An 18,812-nucleotide genomic window follows, 5' to 3' on the forward strand; every position below is an offset into this window, starting at 1 on the left:
ATGGAAGCAAATCCCTGCAGCAATGCTCCAACATCTCGTACGAAACCTTCCCAGAAGAGTGGAGGTTGTTATAGCAGCAACGGGTGGACCAACTCCATATTAACGGCCATAATTCTGGATGAGAAGTTGGATGTCAGGTGTCCACATACTTTTGGCCATGTTGTGTGGCTTCAGACCCTGGAAGAGCCCAACAGACACAAGCGTCAGAAATTTGGGCAAAAACTATTTATTTCCTTGGGTCAAAAAATTGCCAACACAAGACTCAGCGCCAGCTCATGGGTCTGCAGGCTGGTTCATTGAGTCATAAAATGGCGTCAGTGAGGAGAATTCTGAAGACACTATAAAGGCAAATCGCACGTTAAAGGCAGTACACCTTTAGGCCTCTCCTCACGGTGATTTACCGACGCCATTTTGTAAACTCATAAAAACAGAAGCGACCCTCGCTTCTGCTCATTAACCTCAGGGTGCGTGCAGCACGCGCAGACCTGGCCTCCAGTTTTTTTAAATGTAAAGTCAATAAAATGTCTGCATATTTATTTCTCCTTTGGGTTTTTTTTCTGTTAGCCTTTTTTTGGTGAGCCATAAACAAACTGTTGCCGTGGGCAAGGATCGATGGACATTTTACCCATAAAGTGAGGAGTAAAAGGCAAGCATCTCTTTTATTTCTCTCATTTACAAAGTTTGTAAAAGTCCTTCTATTGAAGAAATGATTTATATTTAAGTTGAAGTACTGGGCAAATATTGGCGGAATCCAGGAGACTGGACTTGGACTGGCACCACAAAAAGGTCTTTACGATGCAGAAGCTCTGAACAAATTTACAGGACACAGGAGAAATTAACAGGATTTAACACCACAGCGTATAGGACATGGAGACGGGCCTTCCGTATCCAATTAATACATGGACCCAGTGTGAGAAGACATTCTTACGACTACGCCCCAAGTCTGAGCTGCAAATCCAGTCTAAAAATGACATTATTGGGAATTTAACTCGATGAATATGCTTAAATTACAATGGCAATCATTCGGCAGACGAATGTTATTGGGAACAAACGTGTAGAAAATAACTTTTATTTTATTTTTGCGTGCAAACATACTGCAGTCCAAAAGGTTCCGAAAAGAAGCGTGAAACCGATTTGGCCAAGACGCGGAAAGACGCGGTCTGAGCGGTCGCGCCGGTGTGACCGCACGGGGACGACGGCACCGCACACACTCACGCCGTTAAAACTGGCCGTCGGGTGCTTCGTTCTTCCTCACGGTCTTCCTCACGCTGAAAAAAACGAGTGCCTGCAGGATAAGGGAAGAGATTACAACGATCGCGAGCGTTTAAAAAAAACCAGCCATTTTACCATCCTCGCCGTTACACGGGTCAGTATGTGCTGACGGTGCACGGGCAGTACAGCTGATACTCGAGCTGTTTATGAGCCCATCTGCGCACCCAAGGCCAGGCCGAGCTGCGCTTTCCCCCTGCATTTCCACTAGAAACGCCCGGCAGTTTAAAAAAAAAAAAAAACATTACGCACCCCATTCTGCCGGCATTAAAAGGTCAACAACTAACGCGACCTTTCACTCGATTGCCAGTTAAACACTGGTTTTTTTTTTTTTTCTCCAACGGTTTTATAATTTACATACTCAGAGAAGAGAAACATGAATAATGCATTAGAGCAAACTAGAAAAGTAGAGTGATTAAAAACAATTCTACCGGAAAAATTAAGAGCTGCAACAATTTACAAAATAAAAAAAATAAAAAAAACATACCTTCAAAATGTCTTAAAAGTCTGTGTAATGTTTCAACCTGAGAAATGAAAAAAAGGGAATTATGAATGAGTAATTTTTCGCCATTTCGTGTAACCTCTCACATCCAGGGCTCAAAACAGGTCCACAGGATGGTAAGTGCCGCTTACAAAATGGCGGCTCTCCCAATCTTTCATACCGCAGGTGGACTCCGCCCCCACAGGTGCCATGGTAACACAGGTCACACATTTACACTGCACCAGGCAAAGCCGTTGTTTACCCATAAGTCATTAAGCTGTTTATCGGTGGTGTCATGTCACACCAATGTACAGATTAGAAAACTACTGGTCTACAGCATGAGTTTATTAAAACAGTTCACGCTCACGTTGGTGTGTGAGTGTGCGTGCGTGAACGGGTGAATGAGAGGAATTCGCTGCGGTAGTTGCTGGAAAATGCGCTTTGTAAATGCAGTTAATTTACACGATAAAGAATCATCCAGGCAAACTGACTGGTTTACCATGATTTCTAGTTAGCCAGCAACTGGGTTTGTAGCAGTTATTTTTCAGTTCAGGCTAATTTTATTAACCGACGCCTGTGAGAAGCATTCTGAATGCTAACGTGCTAGCGTTCCTCCTCCTCCTACATTACATTACATTACAGGCATTAAGCAGACGCTCTTATCCAGAGGGACCAACACAACCCATACACAGCATTTACACTGCATCCATTTACACAGCTGGATATACACTGAAGCAGTGCAGGTTAAGTGCCTTTGCTCAAGGGTACGACGGCCGTATTATGAGTGTTGTGCCTTATCGAACCTGTGTTTTGTAGTTGCTCCAATGACCTTGATATGCACTTTTGAACTTTGCTTTGGATGAAAGCGACAGCTAAATAAATGCAATAATAATTCTAATAATAATAATAAAAATAATAATAACAAGCGTCCTACTCGGGAATTGAACCCGCAAACCTTTAGGTTACAAGACCAGTTCTTTAGCCGCTGCGCTACGCTACGCTACGCTGCAGCCTCACCTGTAGAGCAGGGCGCGGCCCTTGTTGTTGGCCACGGAGAGGAAGCCGCTGTTGGGGGAGAAGTCCACGCACTGGGGGTGGAAGACGAAGCTGTGCTTGGACACGGGGAAGTTGGAGAAGACGGTGAAGCTGGGGATGTGCACCTGAAACACACGGAAGCAAAATGCAAGCAGCGGTGACTCCGGCTGTCCCTCCACACATCACAGAGCTGGGGGGTGCGGGGTGGGGGGTTGGTGAGGAGGAGGGCATTATATTTTTTTGTTTCTATTGTCTTTGTCTTCACGAGACATTTATTGTCTTGCATTTTATCCTGACTGAAATAATAATAGTAAAATTCAAAAATTTGGTCAGGAAAAAAAAACAAAAAACAAAAAAACATTACAGACCTCAGCGAAACCAAATCCAAAAAAAAAAACCTGATGTGAAGTCAAGCAGTAACGCCTGTATAGTCTTTACATTTCATTTCAACCAGTTCTTTTTTACAAAATAAATAAATAAATAAATAAAGCTAAATAAATAAAGCTAAATAAAAGACCCTTTGCCACCGCAACCCTGACTTGGACTACGCATTTAGAGAATGAATGACTGAATGAATGAATGAATGAATGAATGACTGAATTACTGAATGAATGGATGAATGACTGAATGACTGAATGACTGAATGACTGAATGACTGAATGAATGAATGAATGACTGAATGACTGAATTACTGAATTACTGACTGGATGGATGGATGGATGGATGAATGAATGAATGAATGAATTAATGAATGAATGAATGAATGGATGGATGGATGAAAAGACGGGCGGGGGGAAAGCGGCGAGGAGGGAGGAGACCGACCAGCCGAACGGCTTCGTCCGCGGCGCTGGAGGCGATGGCGAGGACCTCGGTGCTGGAGTTGAAGCGCAGCGAGGTGGCGGCGGTCAGCAGGTTCATGACGGCCTTCAGCGGCTTGGGCTCGGACTCCCGCAGACACGCGTCGTGGTGATACACGTTCACCACGCCGGAGCTGGACCTGCGGGGAGACACGCACAAAGCCGCACACACCAATCAGATGACTCCGCTCTCCGTGGTGAATCGCTGAGATTGGCTGAAATCACTGAGTAACTCAAGAAAAAACAAAAAACATTAACTCCACCCATTTTTGGGGTTCGTCATTAATGACAGCCTGTAGGTGAACAGGTAGGAACTGGCATGGTCGATTCGGTGCTGTCAGATGCACCACAACCTTCTTTCTTCTTGTTCTCCTCCTCCTCCTCCTCTTCATCATGGGGCGGTGTGTTCTACACGCCTGTGTCAAGCTGTGTTCAATGTCCTGCAGTTTCGTGCTGGAGACTGCACACTAACCCTCCTTGCTGTCTACACCGCATGTTCCATTTCCCTGTGTACTTGTAACTGTAACAAAGCTTTCTCACCAGCAGAGGCCGCCATAACGGTGAATGGAAAAATATTTTATCTTAAGTGTATGTGTGTGTGTCTATGTATATATGTGTGCACATGTATATGTCCGGGTGTGTGTGTGTGTGGGTGGGTGGGTGGCTGTATGTGTATGTTTATAATATACAGATGGGTGACAAATTCTACTGGAGGGATGGAACACCATTCCACCAAAACAATCCCTCATTTGGTGTTGTGATGGTAGTGGAGAGCGCTAAATGAGGGAATATCTTTTGGTAGAATGGCGTTCCATCCCTCCAGTAGAATTCCAGAGTAGGACCTGTGCCAAGGTGCCATTAAAGCTGTCCTTGTGGCGGTCCAGCATCTTCCACAGGCGTTCAATTGGGTCGAGATCAGGTGACTGCGACGGCCACAACTTATGATTCACATCGTTTTCATTCTCATCAAACCATTCAGTGATCCCTTGTGCCCTGCGGATGGGGGCATTGTCATTCTGGAAGAGACCACTCCCGTCAGGGCAGAAATGTTTCATCATAGGATAAAGGCGATCACCCAGAATAACTTTGTACTGATTTGCAGTGACCCTTTCCCTCTAAGGGGATAAGTGGATCCAAACCATGCCACGAAAATGTCCCCCACAGCATGACAGTGCCACCGGACCGGACCCCCCCCCCCCCCCCCTCTCCTCACTGTAGGGGCCAAGCATTCAGGCCTGTACCTTTCTCTTGGGGTACGCCACACATGATGCACCCGCCCACTAGTTGAGAGTACGGTATGAATACCTTTATATACATGCATTAAAACAAACAAAACATTTTACTCACCCACAAGCGATGTACTGCCCATTTCGGGACACGGCGATCGAGGTGCCGCTCAAAGAGCCGTCGTCGGCGAACCGGTTTATGCATTTGTTCTTTTTCACATCCCAAATGAACACCTCCCCTTCATCTGCAAAACAAGGCACAGCGGAAATCCAATTATCACAGGGAGACCGACAACATACTAGGAGATTTATGGACCAATTATGGACTTATGAAGTATGCGGGTGAACGTGGAAAGCGTCCTATTCCTAACGCTGCATCAATGCAAAAGACTCAAGTTATGACGTAAAATTTTAAAATGAGGCCACTTAAGCAGTAATTTTCATCAGTAAAGGCCTACAGCTCTCCAGACACGCAGAGCTTGCTCTCGCTACAACGTGGAGCCGCATGTACAGAAAGCCACCGACGCTTTCTCCCAAGCGGCTCTCAGACGTATTCAAAAACAAACTGTCACTCTCATTCTCGCTCGGTGCCACTTGCTGGGCCCCCTGGACATGCCACCTGTGCAGTGAGCCCCGTTTCCACTCGTAGTCCATTCCCCCGGTACCCCTTCTTTTACTCGCTTTTAACGCCGTCAGACCATCCAGCCAAACTCACGACGACCACGCTGGAGGAACCTTGCGCTGATACCGTCGCCTCAAAACACCCAACCCTGCTCCCCGCTTCTCTCCTCTACCACGGCGCTCCGCGGCGGAAAATCTCCCGCACGCCCCGACGTCCTTGCCCTGCAATCCCACAATTCCACCTCCACCTCCCTGGCGCAACGGAATCTTACACAGACGGTCCCTGCCGTCGCGCAGAATAAATCCCTGCTACCGGATTGGCCGAAACTCGTAACCCCCCCGCGGTCCACAGGACTCCATTTCCTCGGTCTACCCGTCCCGCGCAATACGATGGAAGCTCGTGCTGTTCTGTACTGCGTCTTACACGTCCCCCACAGACGCTCCACAATCACGCAGACAGATTATCTGACCACGAATAGCTTCGGCTCCTCGCAAAGAAGGCCATTCTGATGCATCTGTGAGGCATCGGGGGGAAGCGTTTTGGGTCAGCGTGACCCCAGCACAGAAACACAGTCCGGGATTTCGTTTTTCTCGTCCTCCAGAGTGCCGTTTCGAAATGCAGAACCCCCCAGAGACTCGACGCCATCCGTACGATTCGGGCACGTCCCCCCGCCTGCGCACGCCTCGGCCCTGTGGCACACGCGGCTCTGCTGGAACGCCCCGAGCTCACGCCGGCCTCTCCCGTCCGGCGTGGAACGCCCCAGAGAGAGAGAGAGAGGGACCACGTCGCCCCAAACGAAATAGAAAGGTCGTTCCAATGAATGACCGGTGAAAACCTGCAAGCCATTCCCGGCCCGGCCTGGTCGCCCCCCCCCCGGTGTAGCAGTTAGCCCCGATGCACCTGCTCTCGCCTCATTTCCAGCAGGACTACCTCCCCCATCAGTCAGTGCTGACACGGCAGGAGCAGGACAGGCCTGGACCCGTCCCGCTCCCCTGGGCAGAGCAAACTGCTGCTCGGGGAGCACCTGAGGGCCCTTCGGCTCTGCTCTGGGCTTCTCTGCTCCGCTCTTCTTTTCTCTTCTTTCCTCCTCTCCTCTCTTCTCCTCTCCTCTCCTGCTCTTCTCTTCTTTCCTCCTCTCCTCTCCGACCGATGGCTTCAGCAGCCGTTTGTGCATATAAACACACCTGCCCAGGTACAGATCCTCACCTGAGCAGGCACTGACCCTCACCACAGCCGATGCGCATTGTACATACTCGCCTGTGCAGCTGTAGACTTCAACCCTAGCTGATATACGCTCCCGCCTGTGCAGTGAGCAGCTCACCTGTGGGGATCTAGACACCCATCTGTGCAGTGTGCCGGTATACAGTCTCACCTGAGCTGATGTATATTCTGCTGCCGTCCTGTGAAAATGCAGCTCCTCTGACTTCCCCATTGATCTTGAAGCTTCGGACGAGCTCTTTAGTCTGAAACATTCAGAACCCCAAAGACTTCAGAATCAGACAAAACCTCAACTCCACAAAAAAATTTAACAAAATGGCCATAGCTGAACAGTGAAAAGCCAAGGAATCACACACAGATGATTCTACTGAAGTTTAGATTAGGGCTGACTCACACTGACTCATACCAACAAAAAAAAAAAACATAAAACATATCATTTCTAATATTTTGTAGGAAAATATTTAGCCGTTTTAATTTTATATTTAGGCATCTGGCAGATTCTCTTATCCAGAGTGACTTGCAAAAAAATATTCTACAAAATATTATAAAGGCCTTGTGGCAAAAGGCCTTGGTGAGAATAACCGCTGTGACAAAACTAGATCTACGCTAGATTCTGAAGTAATTTTGAAAATATACAACTGAACTCACAGCAACACCTTCACCTACAGTCTATTCACCTGTGTATACCTGGGTAGGGAATGGAAAAATCCTGAGAAGTTTAATTTAACTCACGCAATTCAAAGCATTCAACCAGAGCAATTACACCTCAGCTTCCAGGCCCAATAACAGGCTGTACAAGTCCAGTCACCGCCCTTCGTGTTTACTGAACGTACTTTAGAAACGAGGTCACCAAACCTCCGTTGTTAGATAATATACTGCATTTCACTAACGGCGTGACTAACCTTCATTGTTACCAAGTGAAGATACCCGGAGGTGCCACTGAGCAGAAGAAACATGCCATCTGGCGAAATCTGGAACTCTTTCACTTTTTTCTCATTTAAACCTAATCGGGAAGAAAAACAGGGAATGAACTCGACAGAGCTCTGGAAGGGCTCTTAAAAAAACCCACTCAAAGAAGTGCCGGGATGCACGTGTGCACTAGGGAACATCAGGCCCAAACGGAGCACAGCGGCAGTTTAAAGGGCTCAGCTCCCAGCCAGGGTACCCAGCCAGGGTACCCACCAATCCCACAGGGCCTTTTTCAGGTCGTTTCAAAGGCCCCTCTCCCCCAAAAGTAAGAATCCCCCCCAAAATTTTACAGTAGTGTGCACATCCCAAGTGTTGCAAACAACCGTTAAGAGGGATTTAACCTTCAAAGGCATAAGATCACAGATATTTATAAACTAACATTCTAATGTAATGTAATCTAATCTAATAAACGTTCAAATAAATTTACAGGATCAGTCCTTTCAACCCCCCTGCAAACCGGACCCATTAAGAATAGAATATACTGGCTTCCAAATCAGGGTCAGATCCAACGGACATAGCTCTGACAAAATAAGGCTTTTGCAGACAATCACAAAATCTCTAAATATCCAGGGGCTAAGAATCAGATCGATTTGTGCTATTTTAGAAACATCTCAAGTCCTTTAAAGTTAATTAACTGAAATGTGAAAACTTTCAAAACCGTTTGAAGACTGTCCACGTGTGGTGAGCCGGTCCTGGGTCCTCACCTCTGATCGAGTAGACAGGGATGACCTTCCCCTCCATCATATCGTAGACGTAGAATAGCTTATTATAGTTGCTGGTGGCGACCACTTGCTCCCCATCAGCGCTGAACTGGGCCTTGTGCACTGGGAAATTCTCCAGGTGAAGACTCTGGATCTTGGGGTTGGTCTTTCCATCAACCTCAAAGACAAGGAACAAATATAACTCGCATTCATACTCATACTCTTTCGTATTTGTTACCAAATGTAAACTGGGAATATTAGATCACGAATCATTAATAAGCACAACCACGTCCCTAATTTAGATTCACTTCAATAATTTAAATTCACCCGTCAACCTGCGACTCAGATGGATTAAGCTTATCGTCTGACAGTTTCAAAGATATCCAATAAACACACGGCTTATGCATTTGAACAATACATTTTGACAATAAATGACAAATGATACAACCCCCCTAATGGCAATGAGAATACATCATCAACTGAAACTAGAAAAGTTTTTTGCTTGACAAGAAAATCCAGGTCATAAAAAGTGCAGGGCCTGGGGAAAAAAATAGCCTGGATTGAATTTGTCCTCAGCTCAATATTTGGGTTTTCTCCTCTAGACAAACACGGTTCTGTAGGTTTTTCCCCACAGACTCTGCCTATTCCATCTCATCAACAATAAGGAGCTCAGGGCCTGTTCTAATTTTAACACTGGCCAAATGCCATATATCAGGGATCAGCAACTCACGGTCCTCGAGGGCCGAGAACTGCTGGTTTTCCACCCTCCCGTTGCCTGGGAATCAGGTGTGAAAGACAGTCTGGCCAATCAGTAGCAATAAATACCCGGGAGAAAAGAAAACCAGGGCTGGATTTGGATTTGAGGGCCAGAGTTGATGATCCCTGCCATGTAGCATGTTAGGCCTTCGTCTTACAACAAGAAAATAAAACGCAGTGACCTCAATGATTACCCCTGCCCTTGAAAATCTGTGCGCTACACTGGTCTTGACACCATTGCTACACTGTAGTTGTGAATCTCCAGTAGTATAGGATCAAAGGTTAACAAGGCGATATTTGCCCCAATAATGCCCCCAGCACAACCCCCCCACTTCCCCCCCACCATCACCACCATCCCCTCCCACCCAGTTACCTGGAAGAGGCTGATGTTGTGGTCCACTCCCGCCGTCATGACGACCTGAGCAGAGGGGTGGAACTGCACTGTGGTCAGCCTGCCCTCCGACGGGCGGTCATTGTTGGCTTCCAAGCACTTCTTCATCTGAACAAAAAAATAAAAATAAATAATAATAAAAACAGAGCAGGTGCCATGCTAGTCATAAATATGATAAAGAAGAAGATGCCCAACGCAAAGTGTTCTGGTTTTATACACATGGGCACCTTACATTGTGTAATTGATGGGCGGCCCTTGCACTTGTGCGTATTTTTGACTCTGGGGAAGACATCCTGGATGTCGAAACGTCAGTCACACCCCGTTCATTGAAATAGCGTCTTTTGCCCTGAGCCATGAGTGCTCCAGTGCTTCTTATTTCGGACCAGATACCCCTGAAGCGTCCAAGTTAGGAGTGTTTTTTACTCAGGTCACAAATATGTTTCTGTACTGGATAATTATACGGTAAGCATGCAGAAACGTGAGAGAAATAACTCTTATATAAAGACAAATAATCAGCCAAAAAAAAGCAGACAGAAAGCAAAGCCAGACATGTGTCCTAGTCGGTAATCCCACACACAGGAGTTGCAGGCCAGGTCTTACTCACGCTAGCCGTTATACCAGAATGAATGAGGAACAGTCTGCACGCAAAACAGAAGCAACAGAAGCAGCTAAAGTAGATATGTTAACCTGTTTAGCATTTAATACACTTTACTGAAGAACTGGCTCAACCCTGGAAAATGGTTCACGTTTTGTTTTCTCTTTTTACCACAAGTGACTAAACATGCTTGTTAACCAGCAAATTCAGCTTCATCACTTCTTTCTAATTAAAAAGACTAGTTTAATTATATTTCACGCATAATCTGTTCCATGTACTGTACTGTACTAAGGCTACATAGAGCAACTTCCGCTGCGTGATGAACATCACCGACAATAACCAGCCAGTATTTACTCTAATTTGTAGCACTTCAAATGCACAGCTTGTTTGTATATGCAGATATGTCTGTGATTAACCTGTAAATTTTAACATGTAGGTGGGTCAGTGTTTGTGTGAAAGATTGCATGAAAGATACAGAGGTGTATTCCGTAAACTGTAATCAAGTGGAGCTGGTAATTGGAAGATTTGCCGATTCTGATTTTTACTGGGAAATTTTACCTGTATGATTCCTTTGGGAAGACTTTCTGATGAAGCTACAAAGTTCCCCGTTTTACGCAACAAGTTGTCATCTTCATCATCATCGTCATCGTCGTCATCATCATCATCTAGTTAAATAAAAAGTGAAAACATCTTTTAAAAATACCCTTTACAATCATTTAATAGTTTTGCAAATAACTACTGATTAGGAAATTTGGTAGATTTTATTCAATTACAGAATAATTCATTTCAACATTAGCTAAATGGCCTAAATGGTCACATGGAAGAAAAATAAAATAAATAACTAATAAAATCCGGTATAAAATAATAATTCATATAATAATAATTAAATATACCTGGATGGCGGATACGAAACACCACGAGATGTGCAGAAGATGCACTGCACAGGCGTACAAGCTGACTTAATGGGATTTCTCACAATGATTACCACCCTACTGAGGCACTTCAGCATGGAGCAACAATCTGCCCCATAAGGAGGCCATTTTTGTACCCAAGAACTCAGACCTCAAAAAGGAGTAACACACTGCCGTGTGACATGCACATATATTCCGCTCCCTACCATCAGCATGCTTCTTATCTTTTTTCTTCTTCTTTTTCAGTCCTTCCTCTGCCCAGGATGGAGTTCCACCCATTGCTCTCCGGAACCTTAAAAAAGAAAGAAAAAGTGTAAAAAAAAAAAAAAAAAGAAGAAAAAAAAAAGGGGGGAGAATGTGAGCCCAAATTTTAATAGGAGAATCAGTGTTCTGACTGGTGAATTGGTGTTCTGATTGACAGGCTCAATCAGCACTCTGACAGATCACTATACTCGCTGGATCAGAGTTCCAACACGCAGGTAACACCTACATTTACATTATGCAGATGGTGTTACCAGGACCGACTCGCATAAGTGCATCCAAAAGGTTTAGACGACAATGACAACAAGTCTAAGAACCAAGTCATCAGGGTCACAAACAACAGAAAGGTGAATCAGTATTCAGGCTGATAAATTAGCGTATTCACTAAACCAGCATGTCGACTGACAGGTGAACCGGTAATCTGACTGAGGAGTGAGCCCAGTAGCACTGACAAGTGGATCAATATTCAAAGAAATTAATAACCACTCAGTCGTCCCACGCCTGTCTTTCCAACATAAAATGAAGAGCCGTCCTCTTCAGACTACAAAATGGCTCCCCTATGGACCCTCTTTAGCTATCCTTTCTTTCAGGACTTCTTTTTGGGATAATGTTACAAGTATAGCTGTGGGAAGACAGTTCACCTGTACTGTGTGGCTTATTGTTGCTTACAGGACTAATTCTTGGTTTGTTTGGTTAGGTTTTACACTTAATTGAAAGTTAATTAAAATCATCAGGCCCTCTGCACATCCTTGGCAATATTGCACTTTCGTATAGAGGCCTGAGAGCTCTGCGAGTCTCTCTGGATAAGACCATCTTCAAAGTGATTGTAAAGGTGTAATGCATTTTTTGCATATGAAACAGATGAGTCCTGACCAGTGAATCAATAAAATCAGTGGTCCAACAAGTGAATCAGTACCCGTGACAAGTGATTCGACAGACTCACTGTTCTTGGAGCCTCTGCTGTAGTTTCTGCTTGGGGAGGGTTTTTTCTGCATCACTCTTCATAAAATCCCTGCGGTACTTGTGAGTCATGTCCACCCTAAAACAAATTTATTTCATTTTTTTTAAAAAGAGAAATGATACATTAAGAACACAGGAGCACTGCCACAATTTCCATTCTTATATGATCTGTAAGCTGCTTACCTGAACATCAACCATCTTAAAAGTCCACAAACCTGCTGATTCCAAAACCTCTTTAAGCCACAGGCACTTACTCTGCCTCCCCTGAAGCCTCTTCGTCGCCATCATCATCATCGTCATCCCAGACGGCTTTCTTGGCTGCAGGAACCTCGAGTCTTGCTTCATTATCAACTTCTGAATCGCTGGATTCTTCCTCAAGAAGACCCCTGCCCACGTCGTCTTCACGCTTTGAATGAATCAAATGAATCATTGAGGCCTGACAGCAGTTTATGCATGCTGCATTGCAATATGAAACCCATGTTTAACAGACATGTTTGCAGAGATTGCAGGTGACGCAAAACACAGAAACGTCTAAAAGGTGTTTCGCTAAACAATACAATGAAAATCAATAATTCACTTGTTACGGTAGCGAATGTGCTGGCTAGAAAACGTACCTTAGAAGTGAGTTTTTCAACCAGCTCGCCCTCAGCACCAAACACCAGGTCTTCAAGCAGCTTTTCAGATTCATCCTTTTCGCCCAACGCCCTCACTTTTTTGAGGTGTTTCAGCCTCTTGGCCTCTTCTTCGACTTCATCAACACTGGTACCCCTTTTCAAAACTTTCCCCTTAGATGTACGGCTTGGACTGGTTTCGTCCATGTTATGCGGATAGCTCGCTGATGTTTGATATGATGTTTGGAATGCTTTCGTGAACCTGCAAACGGAATCGTTGCTAAATTCAAAGTCACGAATTTAAAATAGTGTATTCTCAAAAAACGTGTCGCTAAAAACACTGGTTTCTTCAATTCAGTAAATAAATATTTAATTTACACATTGCAACCCATCTAGACCTCATCATAAGTTTTTTCCACATGGTAGACACAGACATTCGGCATATCCGGTAAAATGACCTTTCACCTTTGACAAAGTTCATCAACAAAATTTTTTTAAAACAAATTATTAAATTAGTTTCTGCTCATTTTATCGGTCAAGTTAATTTACTGCATAATTTATTAACAAATAAAACATGTAATTAATTACACATTTAAACGCCATGAGGCTGACTGTGATGAAATGTTTCTATGCAATTTTACGTAAGCGGGCCATTTTGGCTCTGAAATAAGGGTAAGCGAATCCAACATGGCGGACACCCTTTCACAGTTTCATCTTTAGTCGTTCTGTGGAAGAGACTCTGTGCGGACCACAGAACACTGCGGGCCCTTCTGGTGTGATTACCCGTAACGCTTTGCAAAATATTACGTCACATTGGTTAAAAAAACAAAAACAAAAAAAAAAAAAAAAAAAACCTTGGCTTCTGAAAAGAAACCGAGTCCCAAATTCAATGGGAATAGTTGTCCCTGGGCGTTTTACAGCATAGGGGTGTATTGAAAAGGTTCTCCTTTTAGAAACCTCTTCTGGAGCACGCATGGCTTGCATTTTTGAAAAAGAATACTCTAGGCTGCTGGTGACTGAAGGCGATAAAGTGGTATGTCTGGGCCAATTAGATATGTGCAATTCTGCGCAAGCATAAGATGCTTGCATTTATAGTGGTGATTGGTGAATGTGTATTTACCACAAAAAACACGCGCAACACAAAACGATTGTATAGAAATTTAAATTCTAAAAAGTCTCAGTCAAAATTGAAGGTTCGGTATACACAGCTGTCTTTATGTCTACATTCTAACTATTTATTATATTCCAAAGTACATTTAGATGCATCGTGGCTAGGAAGCTCCTATACTATAGTGGTGGTACTTCTTCATGTGTTAATGCTGTATTTTTATAGACTATTTCTAGATGTTCGGACCCCCTACACACTAAGACATCCACTCGCCGTTAGAATTCAGCGCTAGTGAAGCTTGGATGCGCACTACGGTTTCGTGTATTCAATGCACCGTGGATATAAAATACTGAAGTTTACCATCTCTGGTAATCATTTTCTAGAATCTCAAATTAAATCTCAAATCTTAGCTCTATTAGTAGCTAGCTTGTCATCGTTAAATAAAAGCTAGCGACTGCTGATTTTTTACCTTTACCTATAGGCAGATACATAAAATATTATCGTTTCTTCACCTGATATTGTAGGCATGTTTGTGGACAACTAATATGAAATTGAATATCCTATAACTGTTTGAATATGATATTCCTTAGAACAGAATATCCAACGGCACCACGCCATACTCGTCCCCGCCCACACTAGCTACATCTTTAAATTCAGACTGTCCTCTGTGCTTGGTCCCTTTGTCGGTCGGTGCGCTGCAGCAACGGTTCATATTCCCTTCAAGAGGCCCAGATATCAAGGTATTCCAACTAGTATGGTTTTCTTGGGTATTGCGAAACATTGCTAGTATCTTATCTTTGAGGTTTGGCTAACCAGTTGGGTAGCTGGATAGGTAACCGTATTTCATTTTTATATTATTGCTACTTGGAATGTATTTCTGTAGCTAGCGAACGTTGGCCGACATACTCACAACTTCGTTGGTAATGAGCGGAAACGTTATAGCCGTTAACTAATTCCAGGATTTTCGTTTTTTGGAAGTTAGCGCTGCAAGTTATTTACTGGTTGCTGATAATTACTGTGCATTTGTAGTTGGGTAGTGTTTCTAGCTGAAAATAGGCTATTGTGGTCGTTGGCGAGCTGCAGCTTCCTGCTAGCGCTCTGTCTGACTTGTTCTACAGCGGGTTGAACTTGAGATCTTTCATTGCTGCCCTGTTGCCTAACCGGCATTTTTTCAACTAGCAAGCACACGTATGGATAGTCTCCTTAAAAGGTTAATGGATAATTGTCTTAATTTCCGTCTAATCCTAAATTAATTTAGGAACGCCATTACCGTGCCCCGGTCTTCGGTGTTAGCGTTAGCAAAATTCTATTCGACTAAATTGAACGGCCATGTGGCAAGAGTGTCGTAGTCAATCAAATATGGCCGATGTCGTAAAAACGGCATTTTTATTTTCTCAAATTATTGCTCGCCATATGTCAAACGACATGTTGCTAAAGGAAACCAACAATGTGGGCCATCAGGCTAGTTTAGAGGCTTTCCTTAATGTTGAACCTTAACAGTAGCCCAGTGTTGCACTAGATTTTGTCTTCGCCCTGGCATTAACCTTCCACGGTTCAGCGAAAATGATTTGTTGAACTTGAATTGGTTTTCTACTGGCGCTTTCCCCTAAGGCAGATGTGGCCACCAGGCATTACAAGAGACTTATTCTTCCTCACCGGTGTGTTAATATCCTAAAACTAATATTGTTCATTTATATAGACTGAAATGTTTCCGTATTCATGAACTGTGCGTATTTTCGCTGTCCCCTGCATTGAAGTAAAAATAGGGCCTCATTTCTATGAGATGAAAGTGGCCTATTTTTAACTGAACCGGTTGTAGCATATGTTTAACATAATTTGTATGCATACTTCGAAGATGACGTGCTTTGTCGTATCCGCGTTGCAGCAGATAATCAAAAAAACGGTTCCGTTGTCCAGGAGTAACTACTTAAACTAAGCTACATTGACAGCGCTCATTCGGGGGGCTGAGTTCAGCTGGTTTCAGTGAAGCGTTTGACTACCCGCAAGTCTGCATGTTTCCAGTTTGTCTTTTTTAAATTATGTAATTTTTTTTGTTGGTGCAATTTTGTAGTTGTGTGGCTTACAGTTCTTCTCGTTCTAACAGCAGGATGTCCGACGAACGCACGTTTATCGCAGTCAAACCTGACGGTGTGCAGAGGGGCCTTATCGGCGACATCATCAAGCGCTTCGAGCAGAAGGGCTTCAAACTGGTCGCCATGAAGTTCGTGCAGGTACGGTACGCGAAACTATTCATTTCGCTGCATTGGTTTTTGCAGATCCTGGGAATGTGGATGACACACCCATAATGCAGCTGGTCTGAACTGGTCCGTGTCTTGGCGGGTTACCATGCCATCAATTAAGTTTCTATTCTGTGCACGTATAATTAAAAAACCTTGTTGCCGTTAAGATCAGTCGGTTTGCTGGTCTGTGTATGTGCCTGTGGCTGGTATTCACTACCAAGAGCAGCCAGGTGTCCACACACACACACACAATGTTTGTAATGCAAAGCCCCTCAAATGGCATTCTTTGAAATTTGATATTCAACAGTTGCCAAATTTGATCATTTGGCCTAATTTATATTGATGGATACTGCCCTGTTTGACTGCTGAAAGTGTCAAGTGGGAGCTAATAGTTGTATTTATGATGTGTGTGTATAAAGGTTCAGGTTGCCTATGATAATGAAGTTTGTTTACTCAGATTTCTCAAGTTCAACACGTCACCATAACTGAATGACTCTCGGTCTAACTTTTAGACCCATTCTGCAACATCAACGTTGCTGATTTTGATTTGGCCCAAATCTTCATTTTTTGGTTAGAAAGTATGCCGTTCTCATTGTGCCGATGAAAACAACTCGAAATATTTTGAAGAGGTGAAGGGCGTGTATTGAAGCGAGCCGGTTTCCTTTTAATTGTGTGCGTTCCCTAAGCTTGACTGCTCTGTCGTGTTCCACGCAGCCGACTGAAGAGCTCCTGAAGCAGCACTACATGGATCTGAAGGACTTGCCATTCTTTCCCGGGCTGATCCAGTACATGAAATCTGGCCCTGTTGTTGCCATGGTAATTTCCCTTGCATGCCGACATGAAAGCCATTAAGCTGGATAATATTAGAGCTAATGCTGTCTGCTCTAATTTTTTAAGCTTTTTTCCCCCCCCATCAGTCTTTCCCATTAACCAAAGTGCATGTTCTATGGTTGCACATGAAGCAAAAATCATGAAGTGTTGCAGATTATTTCCCTACCACTAATGACTGATGGAAATGCATACAGGTTTACATGGAGACATTTATTAGGTCATAGATGCTGAAATGACCTTGTTTTTAAGTGTTGTCTCTCTTCAGGGAACCAGGTTGGGAGAATAAGACTGTAGGCAATATTACTGACCTGTAAAATTGACACTGGTCTCAAGCGATGGCTCAGTGAAATTTCTCATTAAGACCTTGTCTATGGAAGTGGGAGCAGTTCATCTCTGTGCTCTGTTCTGTTAGACCATCATCCATTTCTTTTAAAATGGTTTCTCACCTGTTTTTTGCCACATTTGAAGTGCTCAATTTCATACGTTCTGGACCACATCTGCTCTTAAATTAATCTTTCATCTTGGTGATGGTGCTAAAATGTCTGTTGCACAGGAATCTAAAATGTTAATTGGCAAAACTAAAACTTGTTTTAAATTTGGGGGGGGTGGTTTGAGAGTGTAACATTGGAGCCCTTGCACATGTAGGTAACCGTTAATCTTTAGCTGACTCAGTGCTTTCTGCTCAGGCATGGGAAGGCCTCAATGTTGTGAAGACCGGCAGGATCATGCTGGGCGAGACCAACCCAGCTGCCTCCAAGCCCGGGACCATCCGCGGGGACTTCTGCATCGAGGTTGGCAGGTGAGACCGGTTTGTTTTGGGTTTTTTTTGTTTTGTTTGTGGAGCGGCGATTTGAACAAGGGGTCGGGCACTGCCCCGCCCCGCCCCGCCGGTAGAGCCAGACCGGCCCTTCTTAACGTGACCTGGCATGACCGTGTGCCAAACCCCCTTTTTTTTTTTTTCTTTTTCCAGGAACATCATCCACGGTAGCGACTCTGTGGAGAGTGCCAAGAAAGAGATCGGCCTGTGGTTCAAGCCGGAGGAGGTGGTGAACTACAAGAGCTGCGCGCAGAGCTGGATCTACGAGTAACCATCCTGCCTCCGTTTCCCATCAACCCCTGCACCCAGTCACGACCCAAGGCCTTGAAGAGGATTTTTACCGTCCTTTTTTTTTTTTTTTTTTTCCATTGTGAATCATGATCTCTTAATGGTCAATAAGTACAAAAATAAAAAAAAATAAAAATCATGGTTGTGTTTAATTAAAATGAATCCGACCTTTCAATCCATTGGTAACTGTTTAATGGCCTGTGTAGCACTGGCAGAATGTTCAGGTGAATGAACCCTTCAGGTGTCAAAGACTGATTGTGTTGGACATGTTACCACCAAGTGGTGATGGTAGGTTGTAAGGGATCCAGCACAGTCATTGCTGCAGATGGGTAACTAGAAGCCATAGGCTTGTTCCAATTGCTTATTTTTTTTCGTCCTTTGTCCTCGACTGACACAGAAATCAATCTAGTTCCGCCACCTTTAAGGACATTCCGGCCTGTTGAATGTTCCTTGAAGGAGCAAGGAACTTGGAGGCTCCCAAAGGATGCTTGAGCAAGGAAACGCGAGTGCATTCTTTGCGGAAGTATTTTTTTTTTTCTGAGCGCATGACTCATAAATGATCACTGTGGATCCACCTGTCCCCATCTGTCACGTCTGTAACTGACGCTTGAATGGGCGGGGACGTTCCGTTTGCCGAATGCACGTTTCATAGATTCCTCTGTCCT

The 18,812-nt window shown here is 44.2% G+C and overlaps 2 protein-coding genes across 4 annotated transcripts; one reads left to right on the top strand and one right to left on the bottom strand.

Annotated features, from left to right (window-relative positions):
* Nucleotides 1-633: 633 nt before the first annotated feature.
* On the bottom strand, nucleotides 634-15,135 carry utp18 (UTP18 small subunit processome component). Of its 2 annotated transcripts, XM_035399017.1 has the most exons (15): nucleotides 14,882-15,135; nucleotides 12,867-13,125; nucleotides 12,507-12,658; nucleotides 12,236-12,331; nucleotides 11,238-11,323; nucleotides 10,679-10,785; nucleotides 9,508-9,633; nucleotides 8,382-8,556; nucleotides 7,611-7,711; nucleotides 6,863-6,953; nucleotides 4,990-5,113; nucleotides 3,608-3,782; nucleotides 2,768-2,910; nucleotides 1,757-1,793; nucleotides 634-1,285 (listed from the first exon to the last, which is right to left on the bottom strand). In XM_035399017.1, exons 2-14 carry the CDS (start codon nucleotides 13,068-13,070, stop codon nucleotides 1,769-1,771), a joined length of 1,605 nt encoding a protein of 534 aa, XP_035254908.1. In that variant the 5' UTR covers nucleotides 13,071-13,125; nucleotides 14,882-15,135; the 3' UTR covers nucleotides 634-1,285; nucleotides 1,757-1,768. The 2 variants fall into 2 exon arrangements, with proteins under 2 accessions (XP_035254908.1, XP_035254907.1); XM_035399016.1 differs by lacking the exon at nucleotides 14,882-15,135 and having other exon boundaries at nucleotides 12,867-13,315.
* LOC118217190 (nucleoside diphosphate kinase B) lies at nucleotides 14,556-18,286 on the top strand. 2 transcript variants are annotated; one of them, XM_035399018.1, is made up of 5 exons: nucleotides 14,556-14,711; nucleotides 16,076-16,202; nucleotides 16,926-17,027; nucleotides 17,729-17,841; nucleotides 18,013-18,286. In XM_035399018.1, the coding sequence occupies exons 2-5, from the start codon at nucleotides 16,080-16,082 to the stop codon at nucleotides 18,128-18,130; spliced, it is 456 nt and encodes a 151-aa protein (XP_035254909.1). In that variant the 5' UTR covers nucleotides 14,556-14,711; nucleotides 16,076-16,079; the 3' UTR covers nucleotides 18,131-18,286. The 2 variants fall into 2 exon arrangements, with proteins under 2 accessions (XP_035254909.1, XP_035254910.1); XM_035399019.1 differs by having other exon boundaries at nucleotides 14,576-14,711; nucleotides 16,079-16,202.
* Nucleotides 18,287-18,812: the final 526 nt, after the last annotated feature.

Source organism: Anguilla anguilla, chromosome 17 (genome assembly GCF_013347855.1).
Source record: "Anguilla anguilla isolate fAngAng1 chromosome 17, fAngAng1.pri, whole genome shotgun sequence".
Classification (NCBI taxonomy): Eukaryota; Metazoa; Chordata; class Actinopteri; order Anguilliformes; family Anguillidae; genus Anguilla; species Anguilla anguilla.